We start from the raw sequence: 18,120 nt of genomic DNA on the forward strand, positions 1-18,120 counted from the left end.
AGTGGCGTGCCATTTGTTCAGCCAGGAAGTTCCCAAGGAGCAGCAGCAGTGACGAAGCTCAGGGTCAAGGAGGGCATCGCCTACAGGTAGATCTGTGGCTCACACCTTAATTAATCTACTGTCCGTGATGCCAGGCTTCCCATTCATCCCCTCACATGCGCAAAGGCGCACGTCAAGCATATGGCCACCCGCTCCAGCACTCCCCGCCCATCCCATAATGCAGTTTGCGTTGGTGTGGCAGCTCGGGATGCATCCCTGACGACGATAGGAAGTGACACACACCAAACTCGGTGTGTCCCCCAGCCAGCTCCGGTGGCTCGGGGCCTGTCAATTCCAGCTCCATCAGTGGCACTGGCTCAATGGCAGTGCCTGTGACACATGTCACAAAGTTTTAAATGTCTGCTCTTTTCAGCAGGATGGCTGGGCGCGCGCCGCAGCCAGGGGAAGGATGACATTTTGTGTCGTGCGGGGGGGAACTCGTTGTGGCTCCCCTCTTCCTGCCTCCTCCGGCTGTCAGCCCCAGTTTCCTCTGAGCATATCAAAACACAGACAAATAAACCTTGTCATTTTGAAACGCCGGCACTAGTGACCAGGCTCCTGAACGGCATGTCAGCTGGAATATGGTCACACAGTCCTGGAAGAAGTCCTGTGTATAAGCACATGCAAGCATGCACGCATACTCTCACGCACACACAATCTTGTAAATGTTTAAGTGAATACAAAGAAAGATATAAACAGATAGAGACATAGTGGACAAACATTGCATGAGGCTATCTCTGACCTTTTGTTCATCTGTCTGTGTATGATTGACACGCGGGATTGAAACTCAACATGGTTTCTTTCAAATCCCAAATACAGCAATACATGGTTCACTCAGCTACTTCATGTCTAAAGAAGTGCGTAATGTAATCAAGCCTCACCACTTGCCATGAGGTCCACCAGCCAGTCTTTTTAACTACTTTAACAGGTGTAGTGACGAGTAACAGGGCTATTAAAATGCTGATTGGCTATATTGATTGGCTCACATGAGAAAATATTAATGTGATGGAGATTTGATCATTAGGAAACAGAGTATTGTGGTGGCAGAAGGAACTAATGTGAAAGCACCAGAGTACCTTAAGCTTTGTATCAATCTGACAAGAGACACATGTTAGTTAAACCCTTTAATCATTTGAAGACATCCAGCTAATACAATTTTAGCTCTAGCCTGAGAACTTGAATAAGATGTTGAAAAATGGTCACACTTGTTGTGATAAGGCATTAAATATCATCATAAACAGTGCAAAACCATGACGATAATATAAAAGCATTAAAAAGTAACATGTAAAAAACAATCTGAACTAGTCATTGTGAAATCTTAGATTTTGTAATGCATCACAATGCAAATGTTGAGGGGAATGTTTCAGTATTAAGCAGAAGGTTACACAGAGAGAAAGGCAAACAGCACAAGATAATGTCACTATAATATTCCACAAAGATATACCTAGAATGCACAATAGCTCATAAGTGCTCTTCATTAAAGCTGACACTGGAATGTTTTTGACTTTAAAATCTGCATTTGATACATCTCGTCCATAAAATTACACATGCCAACATATTCACACAAGCAACAGAAACTCATTAAATCATTGCTCGGACTAAGAGACACAAGATAAAACTGATTCACTAAAATCCATCCGACAAAAAACAGACAAGCTTTCTTCCATAAACTGAACACACTGATCATGCCTCAAGTTTGGACTGAAAATCTGAGGAATGTTTAACCGGGCTGTATAAACCTTTGTCTGTCAAATTCTTTGCAACATCTTAATGTTTTAAACAGCAGTAAGATGTGTGTGAGAGTGTGTGTGTGTAAAAATGAATGAGAGAGATGAGTCCATGTCAGGCCCCAGGTGTGTGACCGTCACCCCTTTCACCCTTGATTAGTGGCGGCAGTGGATGGGTGATCCATCATGGCTGTCAAAGAATAGGATGCAATTGGCTGGGTCTGTTTGTCACTGACTGTGTGTGTGAGGGATAGAGAGAGGGAGAGGGGAGAGAGAGAGAGAGAGAGAGAGAGAGAGAGAGAGAGAGAGAGAGAGAGAGAGAGAGAGAGAGAGAGAGAGACGCGCCCTTGCGTGTGTGTTGTGTGTGTCTGGTGTTGTGCGGTCGCTGATGCTTACAGGCAGTCATGTCAGTGGGAGTGTCATCTCTGACTCTGACTCTAAGCTGGAAGCAGGGAGACAGAGGCAGACCAGCTCAGCAGAGGAGGCTGCATCTATGAGGCTCGAATATGAACTTTACTAACTTAAAAAAAAAAAATTCCCCTTCCATAACCATAACACCAAGTTTAAATTTTTTTTTTTTTTTTCTAGTGAGGAGATGAGGTGACTCAAGTGTCACCAGTGGTTTGAATAAATAGGAGACCGGTTTGATCCTCTCTCCGTCTGGTAACGTCCATTGTCATTCACATCCCTCTTCACGCCTGACCAGCTGTCCATCAGAGCTGATCATTTCGGATGAATCTGTTTCCTTCTGAGTGCTTGCCGTAGTAGACGTAGCGACACTTGGTCAATACCCCTAAAAACATAATGAGAGAAAGTCAGGTGAGGTGCTGGTGGTACATGCAGGATTAAAAATAAATAAGACAACATTTATTGTTAAAAACAGAGAACAATAACTTGAATGTATTCACCTCCTTTACAGCATTTAGCACTTGAGACTAAAAGTGTGTTCAGACTGCCGGTGACAACAGGTTACAAGTCACTTTCATTGGAAGCCGGCGTTATGAAGGTCCAAACCGACACTTGTTGCTGCATGACGGGCTACAACTGCCTTCAGCGCTTCCATGATGCGGTGAAGCATCAACCAATGATATGCTTTTTTTTTTACTGAAACTTTAACCAAAAAAATGTAGCAGAGGGTGGTCGTGACTGAGGGAGCATCAGTGATGTAACATGCATTTTTAAACACACAATGGCTAGCTGTGGTAGAGTGTTATTAAGCTAGCTGATGCTAAATATTGTAAATGAATGAAACAATGATGGTGATGACGAACGATAGCTATCTCCACAAGTGCTCTCGACTGACCATGATCCATGCTGGCAGACGTCAACGAGCGCTTGAGCAGCAGTTCAGCTGTGACTCAGTGAAAGCGTAGCTGGCCATGCTTGGTCATTTTGTAGCTTTGTGACTCCTCTATCTGGACTGTTTGACTGCGTTGACAACTGGCTTCATTTATGTATGTGCCGCATCAATATGCAGTGACCATTTGTGACTGGATTTGTGTCTTCGAATATTTCAGCAAGAGACAGACAAACTCGCATCTCGGCATTCACTGATCAGTAATTTCTTAAACATAGAAATTTGAGCCATGTTCACAGTTCCCAAAATGTAGGGCGGAAGCCTCACAAGGAATCACAAGATAAATGTGAGGGGTTGCCAGCTGATCAGCAGGAAGGCAGAAACAAAGAAAGATATTTTTTGCGATACAAGTTTCTTCCTCTTTTTAAAAAAATTCCAATTAAACAAACTTGTTGAAAACGGACAGCAATAACACAAACATAAAAGAAGTGCTTTGTTTAATGGGGTCATGAGCCGAAAAGGTTGCTAAAGGCCTGTGTTAAACGGTTCTAACTGAAAATACAGGCCTCTTTGATTGCTGTGAATGTGTGGAAATTGTGGAAATGCATGATGTGATGAGGCTTTTCCTCGTGGAAAATGAAAGACGAGAGTTTGTAGCAACAAACAGCAGCCAGGAAGTTCAGTTACATTGTAACTACTAGTAATGTACAGCACACCCACACACACGCTGAACCATCACGGCAAGCAATTATTCAACCATCAGCAGGCACGGGTGTGGCAAGCCCATGTGTGTTCGCTTGTAACAAGATAATGCACATCATTTCTGGAGTTGAGATGCAATATCTTGCCACTAAATGAACAGTGTTTCATTCGATTAACTTGCTGGAAAAGCCTGATCAAGAGCAGACTAATGCTTTGGAGAGGACTTTGGTTTTCTCTTATTATCTCCAGTTAAGGGGAGGAAGTAGAAATGGAGTAGTTCTCCTGATTTTAACTGAGATTAAACAGCTAAAACTAGTCATACTAGCAAAAGAAAGTCAGAGTCAGTATGCTATAATAGTTCATCACAACTAAGGAAAATACCTGGAATTATTCTATCAGAGAGGCTTATATATGTCTTGTATCTATTTTATAGTAGTAGTTTTATAGTATGAACAGCGTAAGTTCAGCTAAGGTCAGCTCCTGGAGTTACATTTACAGAAATCATTAACCTGAATGCTGAAAAAGAAGCCACCGAAAACACCGCAGAGGATAAAACCAAGATGGCCAGCAGTGCTTTCTTGTTGTAATGAGAGAAGCTGCTGGCCAGGGAGAGGGCTGCCCAGCTCTGGCTTTGATGTCACAGCGCTCCCACTGCCACTTGATGAATGTGGTGGGCTGCAGCTTGGTGTCACCTCTCACCAAATGAGGCAAGGACAAGTGGCATTAGTGCCGTCAATGATCCTCTGACAGCAGAACAGATACAGCTTTCGCCAGGCTTTTTAAATAGACATCAAGTGCATTATAGGAGGAGGAGGAGGGGGCCGGACCAGAGACAGGGCAGGAAAGGAGAGACTTATGGGAAAGGCGGTGTCGCAGAGGGATGAGGGGTGCTCCGAGCACTAAGTCCAATCACATAATCCAAAGAGACATTGTCAAGGGCGGGAAGAGAATGGCAACTAAGTGACAGAAAGCAGAGACAGGGACAGAGATACTGGTGCCATATTAGTGCCAAGCATATTCTGATGCCACCCTCAATTCTAACCAAACCTGACACATCGCTCTCTTTCCCCCACTCTCTCTGACTCTTCAAAGTAGGCTCTACCAAGTCACACACACACACACACGCGCATATACGCAGATGTACACACAAAAACACACACCAGTCCCTCGCAGCAGTAGTGGGTGTTCTGTCAGGCGGAGGAGCAGTACAGCAGCAGCAGCAGCAGCAGCAGCAGCAGCAGCAGCAGCAGCAGCAGCAGCAGCAGCAGTGGCGGCGGCGGCTCCAGCAGCAGCCCACAGGCCCGAGGACAAGCTCAGTCAATCTAAATCTGGACTTTGTAGTGGAGCAGTGCTCATTTCCCCTCATAGCCCAGCTACTTGAGGTGATCCAAACACTGAAGTGTGAGGAGCTGTCACCTCCGATAAAATCCGGGACCAGCTCCATGCCTGCCTGTTCCCCCGGTGTGTGAGGGATACATATACGTGTGTGTCTGTGTGCGCATGTGTGTGTATGTGCTTCTCTGACAGTGAGGAGGTTGGGGCAGGAGGGGGAATTCCAGCTGCCGTGATTCGCCTGGGGATATAGGTGCCACGGCTGGAGACTGGGCTTGACACCACAGGACTTGGGGTGTCTCACAGCGCTCTGATCACATGGGCGCCGGGGCCTTTCACATATTCACAGCTTACCCGGCGAGAAACTCACTCTCTCCAGGACTGGGGCCCTTAAAGAGATTACCCACTCAGGTTCCAGAAGCAAGGCTCCTATAAGACATTACCTGGAGGGGATATATTTGTAGGTTGCAACCAAAGCCTTTCAGAGATAACCTTCACAGATGAAGGAACTAAAGCTAAAGGCCCCTCAAGCCTTCACACTCTGCTGAGCTCGCCACTAGCCCGTGGGGACTGAGAAGGATTGGAGGGGAACACATTCTGAGATTCTAAAGCACCAATCAGAAAGCTCTGGCGATGTGTGACCTGTAACTCTCCAACAGCACTTTAAAAAAAAAAAAAAAAAAAAAAAAAAAAAAAAAAAGAAGCCATATCTGCGATCAAAGGAGAAGAGGAAGAGTAAATTAAGGGAATGAGCAGAAGAAAGAACAGGGATGAGGTCTGGTTCCCATTGGGTGAAGAAGTGCGCGAATGCATCTTTTAATTTCCTGTGCAACCTGGCTCAAGCTCCAGATACATTTCAGCATTACATGAAGTAGTGTGCTTTGTGCATAAACACATTCCAGTTGACTGCATTCCCTTCACAGCGAGAGTTCGCTCTTATTACGAGACAAACCAGGAGAAAGATGGGGCGGATGGAGATAGAGCAGGGAATAACTAAGCCACACTCACTCTTACATAACGCCTTCTGAGGCCATGCTCACGCCTGTGGGGTTCCGCCTGATGAACTGATACTTAATAACAAGTGGTACAGTGCCAAACCCAGTAGTCTACAATATCCTCTGTGTATCCTAAGCCACGGATGAGCACACTTGAATCAACACCCACATTCTCAACCATATACACATTATCGTGAACCCATACACACTTTCACCTCATGCACACAAACACAACACGCAGTGAGAACAGTGTGGGAGCAGCCATTAAAGTGACACATTAACAAGTGATGTGGAGGCTAATGTTTCCATCATGCCCTGGTGGAGGAACAATCAGGCCTTTGTTCTGCATATGTAACACAGCACCTTGTTGTTTTTAAGGGGAGTAGCTAACCCTCTTGTCTTTATTAAAGGGATGTACAGTCTGTATCTTGCATCTTCCTCTTGGTTAATGCTGCAGTGTGAGCTCATCGTCAAACAGTCTGGTCTTTTCAGAGCTGATTACCCAAAGCATGTGTCCTCTCTACGGGGGCTTGATGGGCCACTCTGCCACACTGTGAGTAAGCCAGCTGTACAAAGCCTCCTATGTACAGTGCTCTGCTCTGAAATCAACACATATGGCAACATTTTCTTTTTCTACTGAATATATAATTTTCTTTAGTAAGTATAAGCAATAATGGTCGGACAGAAATCAGCTCTATAAATTACTAAGACCACTGAACCAATACCTACAGACAAACAACTGAGGACTCCTTACTCGAGGTCTGTCAATGGTGCATTCAGTGATACTTTACTGTCTTGTTGTTGATCAATACAGTGTAAGTCACTCAGTGCTTCCTGAGACGTCAAGGAGTCTGGTTGCAGCAGTTTAGCTCACACTCTTGGTTCTGACGGACATACTTCTGTTTCCTGGGCATCTAAGCAGATTTACTGTATATCTCCTAAAAATGTGCTTTCCACTGGATATTCAATTTTCAAGGACACTTAGAATTTAGTAGAAAGACTGTCTAATACCATCCAATGACAGAAAGCAGGAGTCCTGTCTCTTTCAGCTAGCCTCTGTTCCTCTAGCCTTAGTGCATTTGTTCATAGGTGGCTTCTTTTTGGCAAAGCTGAAATGTCAATGGGTGAAAGTAAGTGAACATCAATTACCAGTAATGGTGGTAACTGATGGCGGGGGTTGTGAGTTAGGAAAGTTAGGCTGCGGATGGGCGAGATATGACACACTGGATTCGTTTGATGGATGTCAAGTCGATGGGTCCATTTTCTATGGAGAGCAGGAGAAGCAGCTGCACGGTGCATGATGGCCAGCCGACATAAATGAACTCGCATAAACATGACTCAACCTCAACTTGATGCAAATGACCCGGTCCAGCACAACAGATCAGGAAAAATCTGACTGAACTGTCAAACTAGGCACTGCTGGTTCTGTCACTGCATTGTCTATTTTTCACTTAAAACATTCATAGAGAGATTTCTGAAGTGTAATGTTTCATTGTAATCAGAAAGTTCTATATTCAGGAGAACTACTACTACCTGGTGGACATCCAGGTATTTTTCTACCTTGACACACATTTCTGCAAGTTAAAAAAAAAAAAAGTCAAGTCAAGGTACAATCATCTTAAAAATTACAGTGATGGCCTCTGCTTGTCCGAGTGCACCTGCAGGGATTCTTAGCCATATTAGCTCACACAGCCTGCTTAAAAACTGTATTTAATCATAACACACACAATTGTGCGCACACACACACACACACACACACACACACACACACACACACACACACACACACACACACACACACACACACACACACACACACACACACACACACACACAGACACTTAAAAGAACGAGAAAGAGTCAGAGAGAGAAGGAAGATGGAGTGGGTTTAATGATTGTTCCCTGCATACAATCAGCTTGACTCTTTTCAAGGGCCATCAATATGTCACAGAAAGACACATCCGACGGATGTAGCTTTTAACATCAAGGTTATCTATTCGCAGCATGAATCCACTCCCTCCACTCCTAGTTTCTTGTCCTGCCCCCTTTTCACATCTATCCTCCCCTCTCGTCTCAACTGCTTCCACTCTGTCTTTCTCCCTCTCCTCACACTTAACTCTCTTATTTGCTCTCTTTGAGCCCTCTCTCTCAGTTCTCTTGTTTGCTCTATTTTTTTTTGCCTCCTCTCCTTTTCTGTCCCACCCTCTAGTTTGGCCACTTAGCCAACAATTCCATCAGTGCTGCTATCCATCAAAGAAATAATGCAATGAGGAAAAAAAGCCAATTAACAAGGCAATTACACTTTCTGTATTATCTGCAAGGGCTGAAATAACAGTGCCGGGCAGGTGGGGGATGGGGTCAGATGGAGCTGGGGGCAGGCATCCATAAGAGTTGGTGCAAGAGTGACTTATGAGCTTGGGGCGTAGGCTGCTGTGAGCCAGGGCTATTATTGTGGACACAATCCATCTCCGGCTGTCCTTTTATCAGTTCAGCCCAACGTCATGAGATGGAGTCGCCACCTCCTCTCTATAGGGAGGCCTGCAGATAGATAACCCCCCTGCGTCCCATAAACCAACAGCCAGTGGACTGTGATTCAGCCTACTGAGAGGCGGGCTGGCACACACAGCACACATGGAGAGAAATGGAATTGTTTCACTTAGCATTGGTATGCTGGATACGTGTGTCAGCGTGTGTGTGTGTGTGTGTGTGTGTGTGTGTGTGTGTGTGTGTGTGTGTGTGTGTGCTAATTTCTATATTTTTATTATTCTATTTAATTGAATATGCATTTACTCTGTGCTTGATTTCACAGAATCAGGATGTTTGAGGCCAATCAAATGCCCACTGAAAACAATTATGCGACTAAAGCTGGGGTCAATTTGGCTAAAAAATGCCAGGAGAAATGGAATGTAAGGCCTTGTTAATGCGGGACATATTTGCTTCATTTCCACACGCCATGCAGCAGTACAGTCCTTACAGTAAAAGGCACCACAGAAACACTGGAATAAACTGTGAAAACTGGCTCGACTGACTTTGCTCTCAAAGCAGGCAAAGCAACAACATCCAATGTTCTCTTTGTAAAAACAACGCTGACAGTTTGTTGTACTTTCCTTCTTCCAGGATCAGCTAAATCGTCTAATTTCCTAAACGTCTTTACGGTATATGAAAATGGTCAAAACACCGCTCTCTTACTAAATATGCATTTCTGCTGAGTCAAAAATAGCCACCTACTGTGTATTTTTTCAGTATTTCAGGGAAGCTCGCAATGAGCAAACTGAGAAATCATGCTCTGCTCTGTGAGAACAAATCTTAACAGATATACGACCCACAGTTCCAGACCAGCTGGGACACTTACTGTACCAATTTATCCATTAAAATTTTAACATTTTCCACCAGTTGATTTACGTTTTTTTCTGGTGTAGTTTTTCATACTAAAAACAGTGTATGCTATGTTTTGTTTAAAAAAACCACACAATTTACACATTTCTTCTTCTTCTATAGGCGGTGACAAAGAAAACATTGTCACTTCAAACAGTGGCGTAGAATTATGCTTCTGCTGTGATGCTACTTGTCTTATTTTCCATCAATATGTCATACAAGTGATGAGCTGTTTTATTGCATTGAAAAGTAGAGCTGGTGAAAAATGTTGAGAAAGGCTTAAGTTCATGTAACACATTGCATATGTGCAAGTGTGTGGGAGTGAAGGAGAGGTTGTAGAGCAAGAGGGAACATCAATTAAGTAAAACACACTGATGGCACAAGCATGAGGTCCGTGTTATTATCATTTTTATGATGCACATTTCTCACAAAAGGGAAGGCTACATATGACATGTTGGAACTAAATCCATCCTTCCTCCATCTTTATTCTACTAATAGACTCCTCTGTCAATTAGTTATGCATTTTAACAACTGAGATGTCCCCTGTCTCTCTTGGGTCTCAAACAAAACTCCTGTGTGTAACTTTGAAAATGAAAGTGACATTTGTTCTCTCCCAATAAAAAATATTTAGTCCATTAAACATGAATAGCTGTCATTATGATGCATGCCCTGGGCTCAGGCCTTCCCTGTTCCCCTCCTGGCTGTTTACTGCAGCCAAACAACTGCAGCGCCTGCATGTTCTCAACTTCAGTGTATTGATTAAACTTTTAAATAGCTGCCATATAACCCTGGGACATCAGGAAGATTAATTTGCGTCAATGTTCATCTGTAATTCATTAGCCATTTATACTCTCCACATCCACACAGGCTATCAGGGAAATGCGCCCCATTTTTCACCCAGGCAGAGGCTGGGGAGAAGGCAGAGAGGAAGAGGGATGGAAGGAGGGCAGGAGAGACAGGAAGGAGCGGATTATACTGCCTACAACGCAAGAACTACTCTAACGAGGCATCGCAAGGCATGCAGGACAGTAAAACATCCAGTAGCTTTGCACAAACACTAAAAAAATACATGTTTAAATACAGGACATTGTGCAATTTCAGATTAAAGCAAAGGCACCCACCTATGAGCTATCAGCTAATGAAATGATTAGAAATTCTGGTAACAGTGTTGGCTTAACAAGCCCCCACAATGAAATGCCTGTCCATCACAGTGGAGAAAGACAACATAACTCTTTCTCTCTTGACACTTGATGAGGCTTGGACGTCAGACTTTCCAAATACTTCTCACCAGGCAGCCCGGCGTGTTGTATACTTCCTGTCAGTCACTCAGTGGTTGGTCTGTCACCCATTCAAACATCATGTTTCTCCACCGCAGTATATATACGAACACACAATGTATACAAACACATTGTTGAGCTTTAATTCTGCGTGATGTATTTTTGCTTCCGCTGTTGCAGGGCAAACTTTCAATAGGTGTTTGTTTGGGACTTCATAGTTCGGTGTGGGGTGTTAAATTATTGGGGTGGAAGAGTCCAAGATCGGGGATCGAAAGAGAGAGGAGGAGAGATTTAAGAACTGCGTGCATGACTCAGATAAAAACAACACACACACACACACATACATACACACACACGCACACACACAGAGGGCCAACAAAGGATGAAAAAATGTGAGGGGTGGGAGAGAGAGAGAGAGAGAGAGAGAGAGAGAGAGAGAGAGAGAGAGAGAGAGAGAGAGTCTGTGTGTGTGTGTGTGTGTGTGTGTGTGTGTGCAGGAGATGGAGAGTTGAAAGATGTGCTGTTGCCACAGGCTGATAGGCTGTCAGGGGAAGGTTGCTGGGTCGTGGCTCAACCAGCTCTGATCAATACCAGGTTGATTTTGCCACATGATTCTCCTTAATGCAACAATTACACATTCTGTATGTTTTTAGACGCTTCAGGAACTGAGAGCTACTATTATAGAACAGGATATGTGTGAGATTAGGGTCAACATTGATAGAATAAACATAAACCAAATGAATGTGAGGAGGAAAACATATAAATCAATAATCAGACATGCGATGGAGTGCACACTTTATGTTTTGAGCTTATCGGCAACATTGGTGGGAGTATGAAAAATAGCACTCCATCACTGTCAGTTCACTAAATGGCCTTAATCAAACACTTTAAATTGAGGATGGCATTATTCATTGATGGGTGAATTACAGTTAGAAGCAGATGAATGCCTATCAGTCTTTGTACTTCCAACTTATGAGGATGAGAAGGAAATTGAATTCTGGGGCACATAAATTTTGACTGAAGAACGAGATTACCGTTGTGGGGGGTCTAATGAAAAAAAAATGGTGGAATTAATTTCAGTGACATTTATTCCACATACAGCCAGGAGAGAACAGTGGTTACAGTAGCTCTGGAGTCTGAAGATAAGAGGGGGGTGGTTTAAGGTGGGGGACACTTTACAAAGTCCTAAGTCCCCTTGGAGCGCCTTTCTCGAGACATCCTCTAGCCAAGGCGCTGACAACACAGACCCTGCATGTGAAAAAAACAAAAACCCTCCTGTAAGCGCAATAACGACAAGCTGGTTATTTATGGCTGGAGTTATTGAAAGGGTTCGTCTCCCCTTAAGGGCACATGAAACCACTAATGATGCCAGTAATCATAAGCGCTCATTTTCTCCGTCAACATGTGGATCACAAATCACCACGCATGCACACCGCACACCCTGACACTGATCGATTGTGTTCTTCATTACACCCAGGATTTCTAATTAAAAGAAAAGCACAGATAAGTGGTTCAAACCTCTGACCGAAATGGAAAGAAAAAGTGAAAATCGCAATTAGAGGTTTGGCTGTGTTCAGTAATGGTGCTGTTAATAAGAGCGGCTGGTGAGTCACTCAATGAAGGTTTAATCACTGGGACAGGATTCAATAACAAAAGAGCATAATATTAATCACCAGAGAGTGATAACTTCACTGTTCATCTCTTTGACATTGGAGGAAGGGATGAATTAATGATGCTCTCCATCCGAACACATTAAATAATAATTATCAGGCAAAACAGCATGAAAGGGACTGCATAATGAACCCCATTGTCAGGTCAATTACAACCACATAAAACTGTTCAAAGGGAAGTAGCTTGTTACCAGATAGCCATACTAGAAAGGACAGCAGTGGCTTTATCAGTGGAAGGTGTTGGGCAACCTATTCCCTCTGATATCAGGGTTTAAAATGTGTTGAGGGGTTGAAATATAGTTTATACTTGGAGGGCACCGAAACTCTGTCTGGCTGAACAAGCCTACTGTAAAAAGCCAGAAGCGTTCATCGAGGCATTCAGTGAGGAAAGCATCAAAAATTGGTTAGCAAAAGATAAGTGACATGACAATGACAGTGTTTTGCCGGCTCTGAAGCAATGTCAGTCGCTAAGTGCCATGTTAACTAAACTCAACTACACAGACAATGATGGACTTCACGGATCAGTGGACAAAATGGCACCTCGCTACCTGTCAGTGGCAATTTCCATCAAATCAAAGATGGCCAACAAAATTTGGCCATGGAAGGAACTGCTGCTGGAGTTACACACATGCATAAAAACATGCACAGATAATACAGGTGCACATCGTGCAGCATTTTCTTCCTTCATCACACCATAAAATTGACAATGGTTGTTTCACAAAGGTCTCGCCCTTCACTCAGCAGCAGGCACATCAGGTTGTCCTCTAGCTTCTCTCTTTGAGTTAGACATCAATTACTGCATGGCCGCTACCACTCTGAGACACTCTCTTAAACAAACAGCCTGGCAACCTTCAGCGTGACACATATCAATACTAATCTGACGTCTTGCTCCACAGTCGCTCCCCTCAGACCCCGGCTGGCTGCACCTGCCTGACCGGAGTGCCCTAGGTTGGCTGTACTCCTTCACACTTCCTTCCCCTGCAGACATCCAACACTTATTACTCCCCATCCTGGCCCTGCTAACTGACTGGCCTGTCTGGGCCACACGGGGACCCCATTATTAGAGTCATTTCAGTGCCCATCCTGACGCCTGTTAGGCAGTTCTCTACCTGGGGCTCCTGCTCCCTGCCTGCCCGACTGAGTGCCTGGCCAGCCAAACAGTGATTGGACATGACATGGTGACAGAAAACAGGGTAGAAGGGCAATAGAAATAAAAGAACAGAGTGATGCAGACAGAGATGGGGAAAGAGGAAGGTGGGTATGTTAGCCAGGGCCCTCATGGCGTAGGGTGTGCCCATCAACACGGATGAGCGTTAGCCAAGAGCTGCATGTCACAATGATGGAGAGGCTGGATCACTCACATCAGAGCTTCATCTGACTGGAAGATATCAATCTCCAGACCTAATCCAAAAGGACATGGTAAAATATCCTTTAACATTGCTCTCCCACCCTGCCTTTGTGTGTCCCCTGCTCCCGTCTCTCTCGCAGCTGAAAACGTGCGTAACCTTCATCGTTGGACCTCAATCGACCACACTCATTTTCACATCTCATTTCCTCTGTCTCTAGCACTGACAGTCAAATTATGATGGACAAAACAGTACCTTGAGATATTGCATTTAGCACAATTTGTCATTTCGTGTGACAAGGAAAAGGAAAAGGAAAAGGAAAAAAGTACAGATGACTACACAGGTGCACCGTGGTGATCAGAGTTTCTTCCTTTATGCTTTGAAACAAAAACATGAAGTGAATTTCACGTATCTTGTTCTTTTTACAAAAACATGTGTCTCGTACTGCATGGGTGATGTGGTAGGCGAAAATTATGATATGAGCATAAACTGTTAGCATTTACAGATTATTTTGTAAATCTTTTGACCGAGGTAAGAAAGTAAGAAGTGTGCTTTCTTTTTTTGGGGGTTGTTTTATTCTAGGTGGAGCATTTGGAAATCATGACATTGGGGTGACACACATGTACAGTACGCACACATGTACAGTATGTTGATTGATCAGTGCATCTGTGAATATAAACATGCGTATACAATGTGTATATGCGCACTAATTCCTGTAATTGCTACTTACGTCGGCTATCTGTTTGACAAGATGTAGTTTAATGCATTCATTTATTCATACATACTGCATACACAGCATGCGTGTACATAAAGCATGTATATATTGGTACTACATTGATATATTGCCTAAGGACGGCAGTTGAAAACTGGCAAAAACTTGCACATTTATGGAAACACTGATTAACGTGTATGGTTCTTGTACACAAGAACCATGTTTGTGTGATTACTGGTAAAATGATTTCCAGTTGTTCTAAAGTGCATTTGGCCAAAAATATAAGACTGATGTGATGAAAAATGTACTCTTTGCGACATCACGTGCTGCTCAAAATTATGGTTGTGCCAAACGACATGCCGTCATTTCCTGTCAGCATTTAAACTGATGAACCCACGGTAGCCAATCAGGTGTGAGGCACAGGTGATGATAGGTTTGTGTTGCGTGGAATATTTCATGTCCCTCTGGCCTCCCAGTGCCCCATCCAGACGGATGGCTCCACTGTAACTCTACTCCTCTTAATTAATATGACATATCCCCTGTTCATATGCAGAAAGTGAGGGAGGGGACAGAAAGATGAAGGTATGAGGGAATGATTAACTGTGGATCTGTCCCCCTCGTGTAAGAAATGATCTCGCCTCTCCAGCTCTCCCCAGTCCTCCCTCCTCCTCCTCCCTTCATTTCCGTCTCTCTCACTCTCCCTTCTCAGTGTCTCTCTTTGGCTCACTTCATTTCTTTCTGCACCCTCCCCTCTCTTTTGCCTTATCTCTGTCTCCCTCTCTCTCCCTCCCTTCCTCCCCGGCCTCTCTTCTCTCCTCTCCTTTCCCCTCTGACACTCTCGGACTGTCCCCAGCCCCCTGCACATCTACTGACAGGTAGAATAATAACGCTCGTACATCACTGCCCCGAAAAGTCCAATAACCTAAATCTTCACTTGCCACACACCCCGGGACTCAATTACTTTATTGACATGTAATCTTCATAAGGGGAGAAATATTGAGCATGTAAGGTCAGCCGGTTATGAAGACATATTATCATATTATCTGCATGAGGGTTGTAGGGGCTAGGACCTGACAAAGCTAATTATAATGGTACATGTTTCAGAGCTCAGAGCGTATTATCTGCTTGGCTGCTTGGTTGAGCCACAGCTGAGGTATAGAGGAGAAGGGGATGAGATTTCAAACCTAATAGGGGCTGGATGTCATCTCAGGGCATGGGAATTAATGAAGCCAAATATTATCGACTGCACATCACAGCGCTAATATCCTTGATTTGTTCGTTGTATTTGTCAGGATTACCTCGCCATAGTCTAATGGCTAACAGCACATCACAATACAAGCTGACTGAGGAGGCAATTTCTAAAACTTTATGATAAAAAAAGAAGCTATCCCTCCAAGTATTGTGTAAAAAGTACAAATAAGCTGTTCGTGCTGTAGCTTGAGCAGTTCCTCAGCCAATATGTCACAGCAGGTTAGGGATGGCAGGAAGGACAGATGCCCATGGCTGTGTTATCGCTTCTCTCCCAAGGTTATTGTAATATCATCCTTTCAGCTATTACAATCTACCACCTTCTGCATAAAACAAAACAATAAAACAGGCGATGGTACAACATATGTGTATTCACGTCAAAATCAACTTCTTTTTTTTTCCATGAGGGTATAAAGCAAAGGAAGAAAAATATAGCCAAGCTTGTTATTTAAGCCAGAACATTATGGCTCAGAGGGCACAAAACAAACAGCTGGCTAGCCCTGAGACATTGCATCTCAGGGTCATAGAGTGTAAACAAAGAATCCCACTGCTAGACATGTGAACATGTTCATTTCACTTTGTCTAATATCATGCCCTCTTCCCCACTTCTCTGTTATCCAACTGTCCAAATCCTTCGCTCAGAACTGCTGCTGCAGAAGATGCCTAAAACGGTGAGAGCGGTCAGCCAGTGCTGCCAAAGGTTATGTGTTAACGCTTGCTAATGGTGTCAAATGGAGAGACATATTTTAGCTTTCTTTCAAGGGTCTCCAGGCACTCAACACTGCAAAGAATGGAAATTCTCTATTTACTTGCACTTTAAAAAAAAAAGTTTAAAAGTTTTCAGGTTTTTAATGAAATTTTACCGTACTCAGTCTTTCTGTTCCCCTGCATTTTTTAATAAAGCACGTGTATTGCAGCAGTTCATAACAGTTAGCTCATACGCTCAACAAACACATACTGCATACAAATGCATAATCAAAGAATTACATCTTTCCGAGCAGATATGATACGGTTTGATGGCTACCAATTCTGAAGGTTTAGTTTTGGATGCGTGTTTGTCCTGAGGGAGGGGAATGAAGCAAACAGACTTTTAAATCACAACAATCTGGGATAAATTCATGTGTTTGACCAAAATGACTCAGTCAATCCAATCATCTTGCGCTGCAGCGACATAACATGCCAGAAACTATCTACAAATCAAATTATGATGGTGAAATAACTTGTCCGCTCGCATTATCATGACAGAGAAACCTGCTCCGTTTGTTTAAAGTGACTTAATCAGCAAATCAAAGTGACAGATTAAAAGGTTGTTTTGGACTTCCTAGCATTTCAGTGACCTCGCTCTTTTCATTCTGGTTGAGCTGGATTGTTGATGCCAGTACAAACCGTAAAAGATTGGCTCCTTCCTGTGACTGAGGCGCCTCTTTATTTTTTAAGAGATAAAATGCATGTCAGTTCAACAAAATCCCTCTGAAACTCATATCCAGTTGACCTTATGGACTTTAAGGCAGGACTGGACAAGCTGACCCATAAAATTCACGACACCAAACAGATAGTGTTTGGTTCGGCTCATTCAGTTGGATAGTGAATGTGAAAGTAAAGAGATGCTCAGATCCATAGGACTGGAATCCCAGCACATGGGATAATGGCCTCCTCACAGCCCGACGCAATGAATAATCTAAATGGCACTTAATGTGAGCTATGCTGATACTCTGACAATAGTTTGTGTTCAGACATCACAGCTTAGTGTCTCCCAATTGTATATTGATGCCGAGGCAGTTGACAATAAATCACTGGATTCACCAGTGAGTGAGAAAACAGTTTAGACAATGGCCCAATGGAGCTTGCGGTAATTGACAGATGAGTTCAGCTCTTTCCACCACAATAGCTTTGGAGCATTGAGGATACCTGGGAATGAGTGTGTCTGCGTGTGAGTGTCTGATGTTTCAGGACCCACAATACTCTGGAGAAATCGTATTTACAGTCATTCCCACTTTGAAAGGCTGCACTACAGTCTTGACACTATCCTTGACAAGTTTATGCATTACCATGTTTTAGTAATTTAGTAACATCTGCACATCTGCATTGTTGCCTTGAAGAGAATAACTACTGGCTCAATACGATGTACTGTCAAACTCACTTGAGAATGTTCATAGAGCTTACTCAGACCCTCGGGAAATTTCCAGGTATCCTAATTTGAACAGTAGTATAATACCTAAAACTGCTTTGACACCAAAATTAGCCTTGCTGTGTTTTTTTTCTGGGGTCTCTCATTTGATGTCATGAACTTGTGAGAAAACAGGCAAGGCAGAGGCAATATTATGGTGGTTACTCCTTTACATCTTATGAGATGGTGATGAGATGGAAACAGAGTGTGACAAGTTGACAATTCTGTCTGAT

At 43.5% G+C, this 18,120-nt stretch overlaps 1 protein-coding gene across 1 annotated transcript in view; it reads right to left on the reverse strand.

Moving 5' to 3' along the window:
- Positions 1-2,350: 2,350 nt before the first annotated feature.
- The window catches only part of lrmda (leucine rich melanocyte differentiation associated), a 199,624-nt gene continuing 183,854 nt past the window's right edge, over positions 2,351-18,120 (reverse strand). Inside the window, exon 7 of the mRNA XM_070978013.1 lies at positions 2,351-2,559. Within this exon, the coding sequence (XP_070834114.1) occupies positions 2,480-2,559 (80 nt within the window). The 3' untranslated portion in view covers positions 2,351-2,479. The remainder of the gene's footprint in view (positions 2,560-18,120) is intronic.

The sequence above is a fragment of the Chaetodon trifascialis genome, chromosome 13 (genome assembly GCF_039877785.1).
Source record: "Chaetodon trifascialis isolate fChaTrf1 chromosome 13, fChaTrf1.hap1, whole genome shotgun sequence".
Classification (NCBI taxonomy): domain Eukaryota; kingdom Metazoa; phylum Chordata; class Actinopteri; order Chaetodontiformes; family Chaetodontidae; genus Chaetodon; species Chaetodon trifascialis.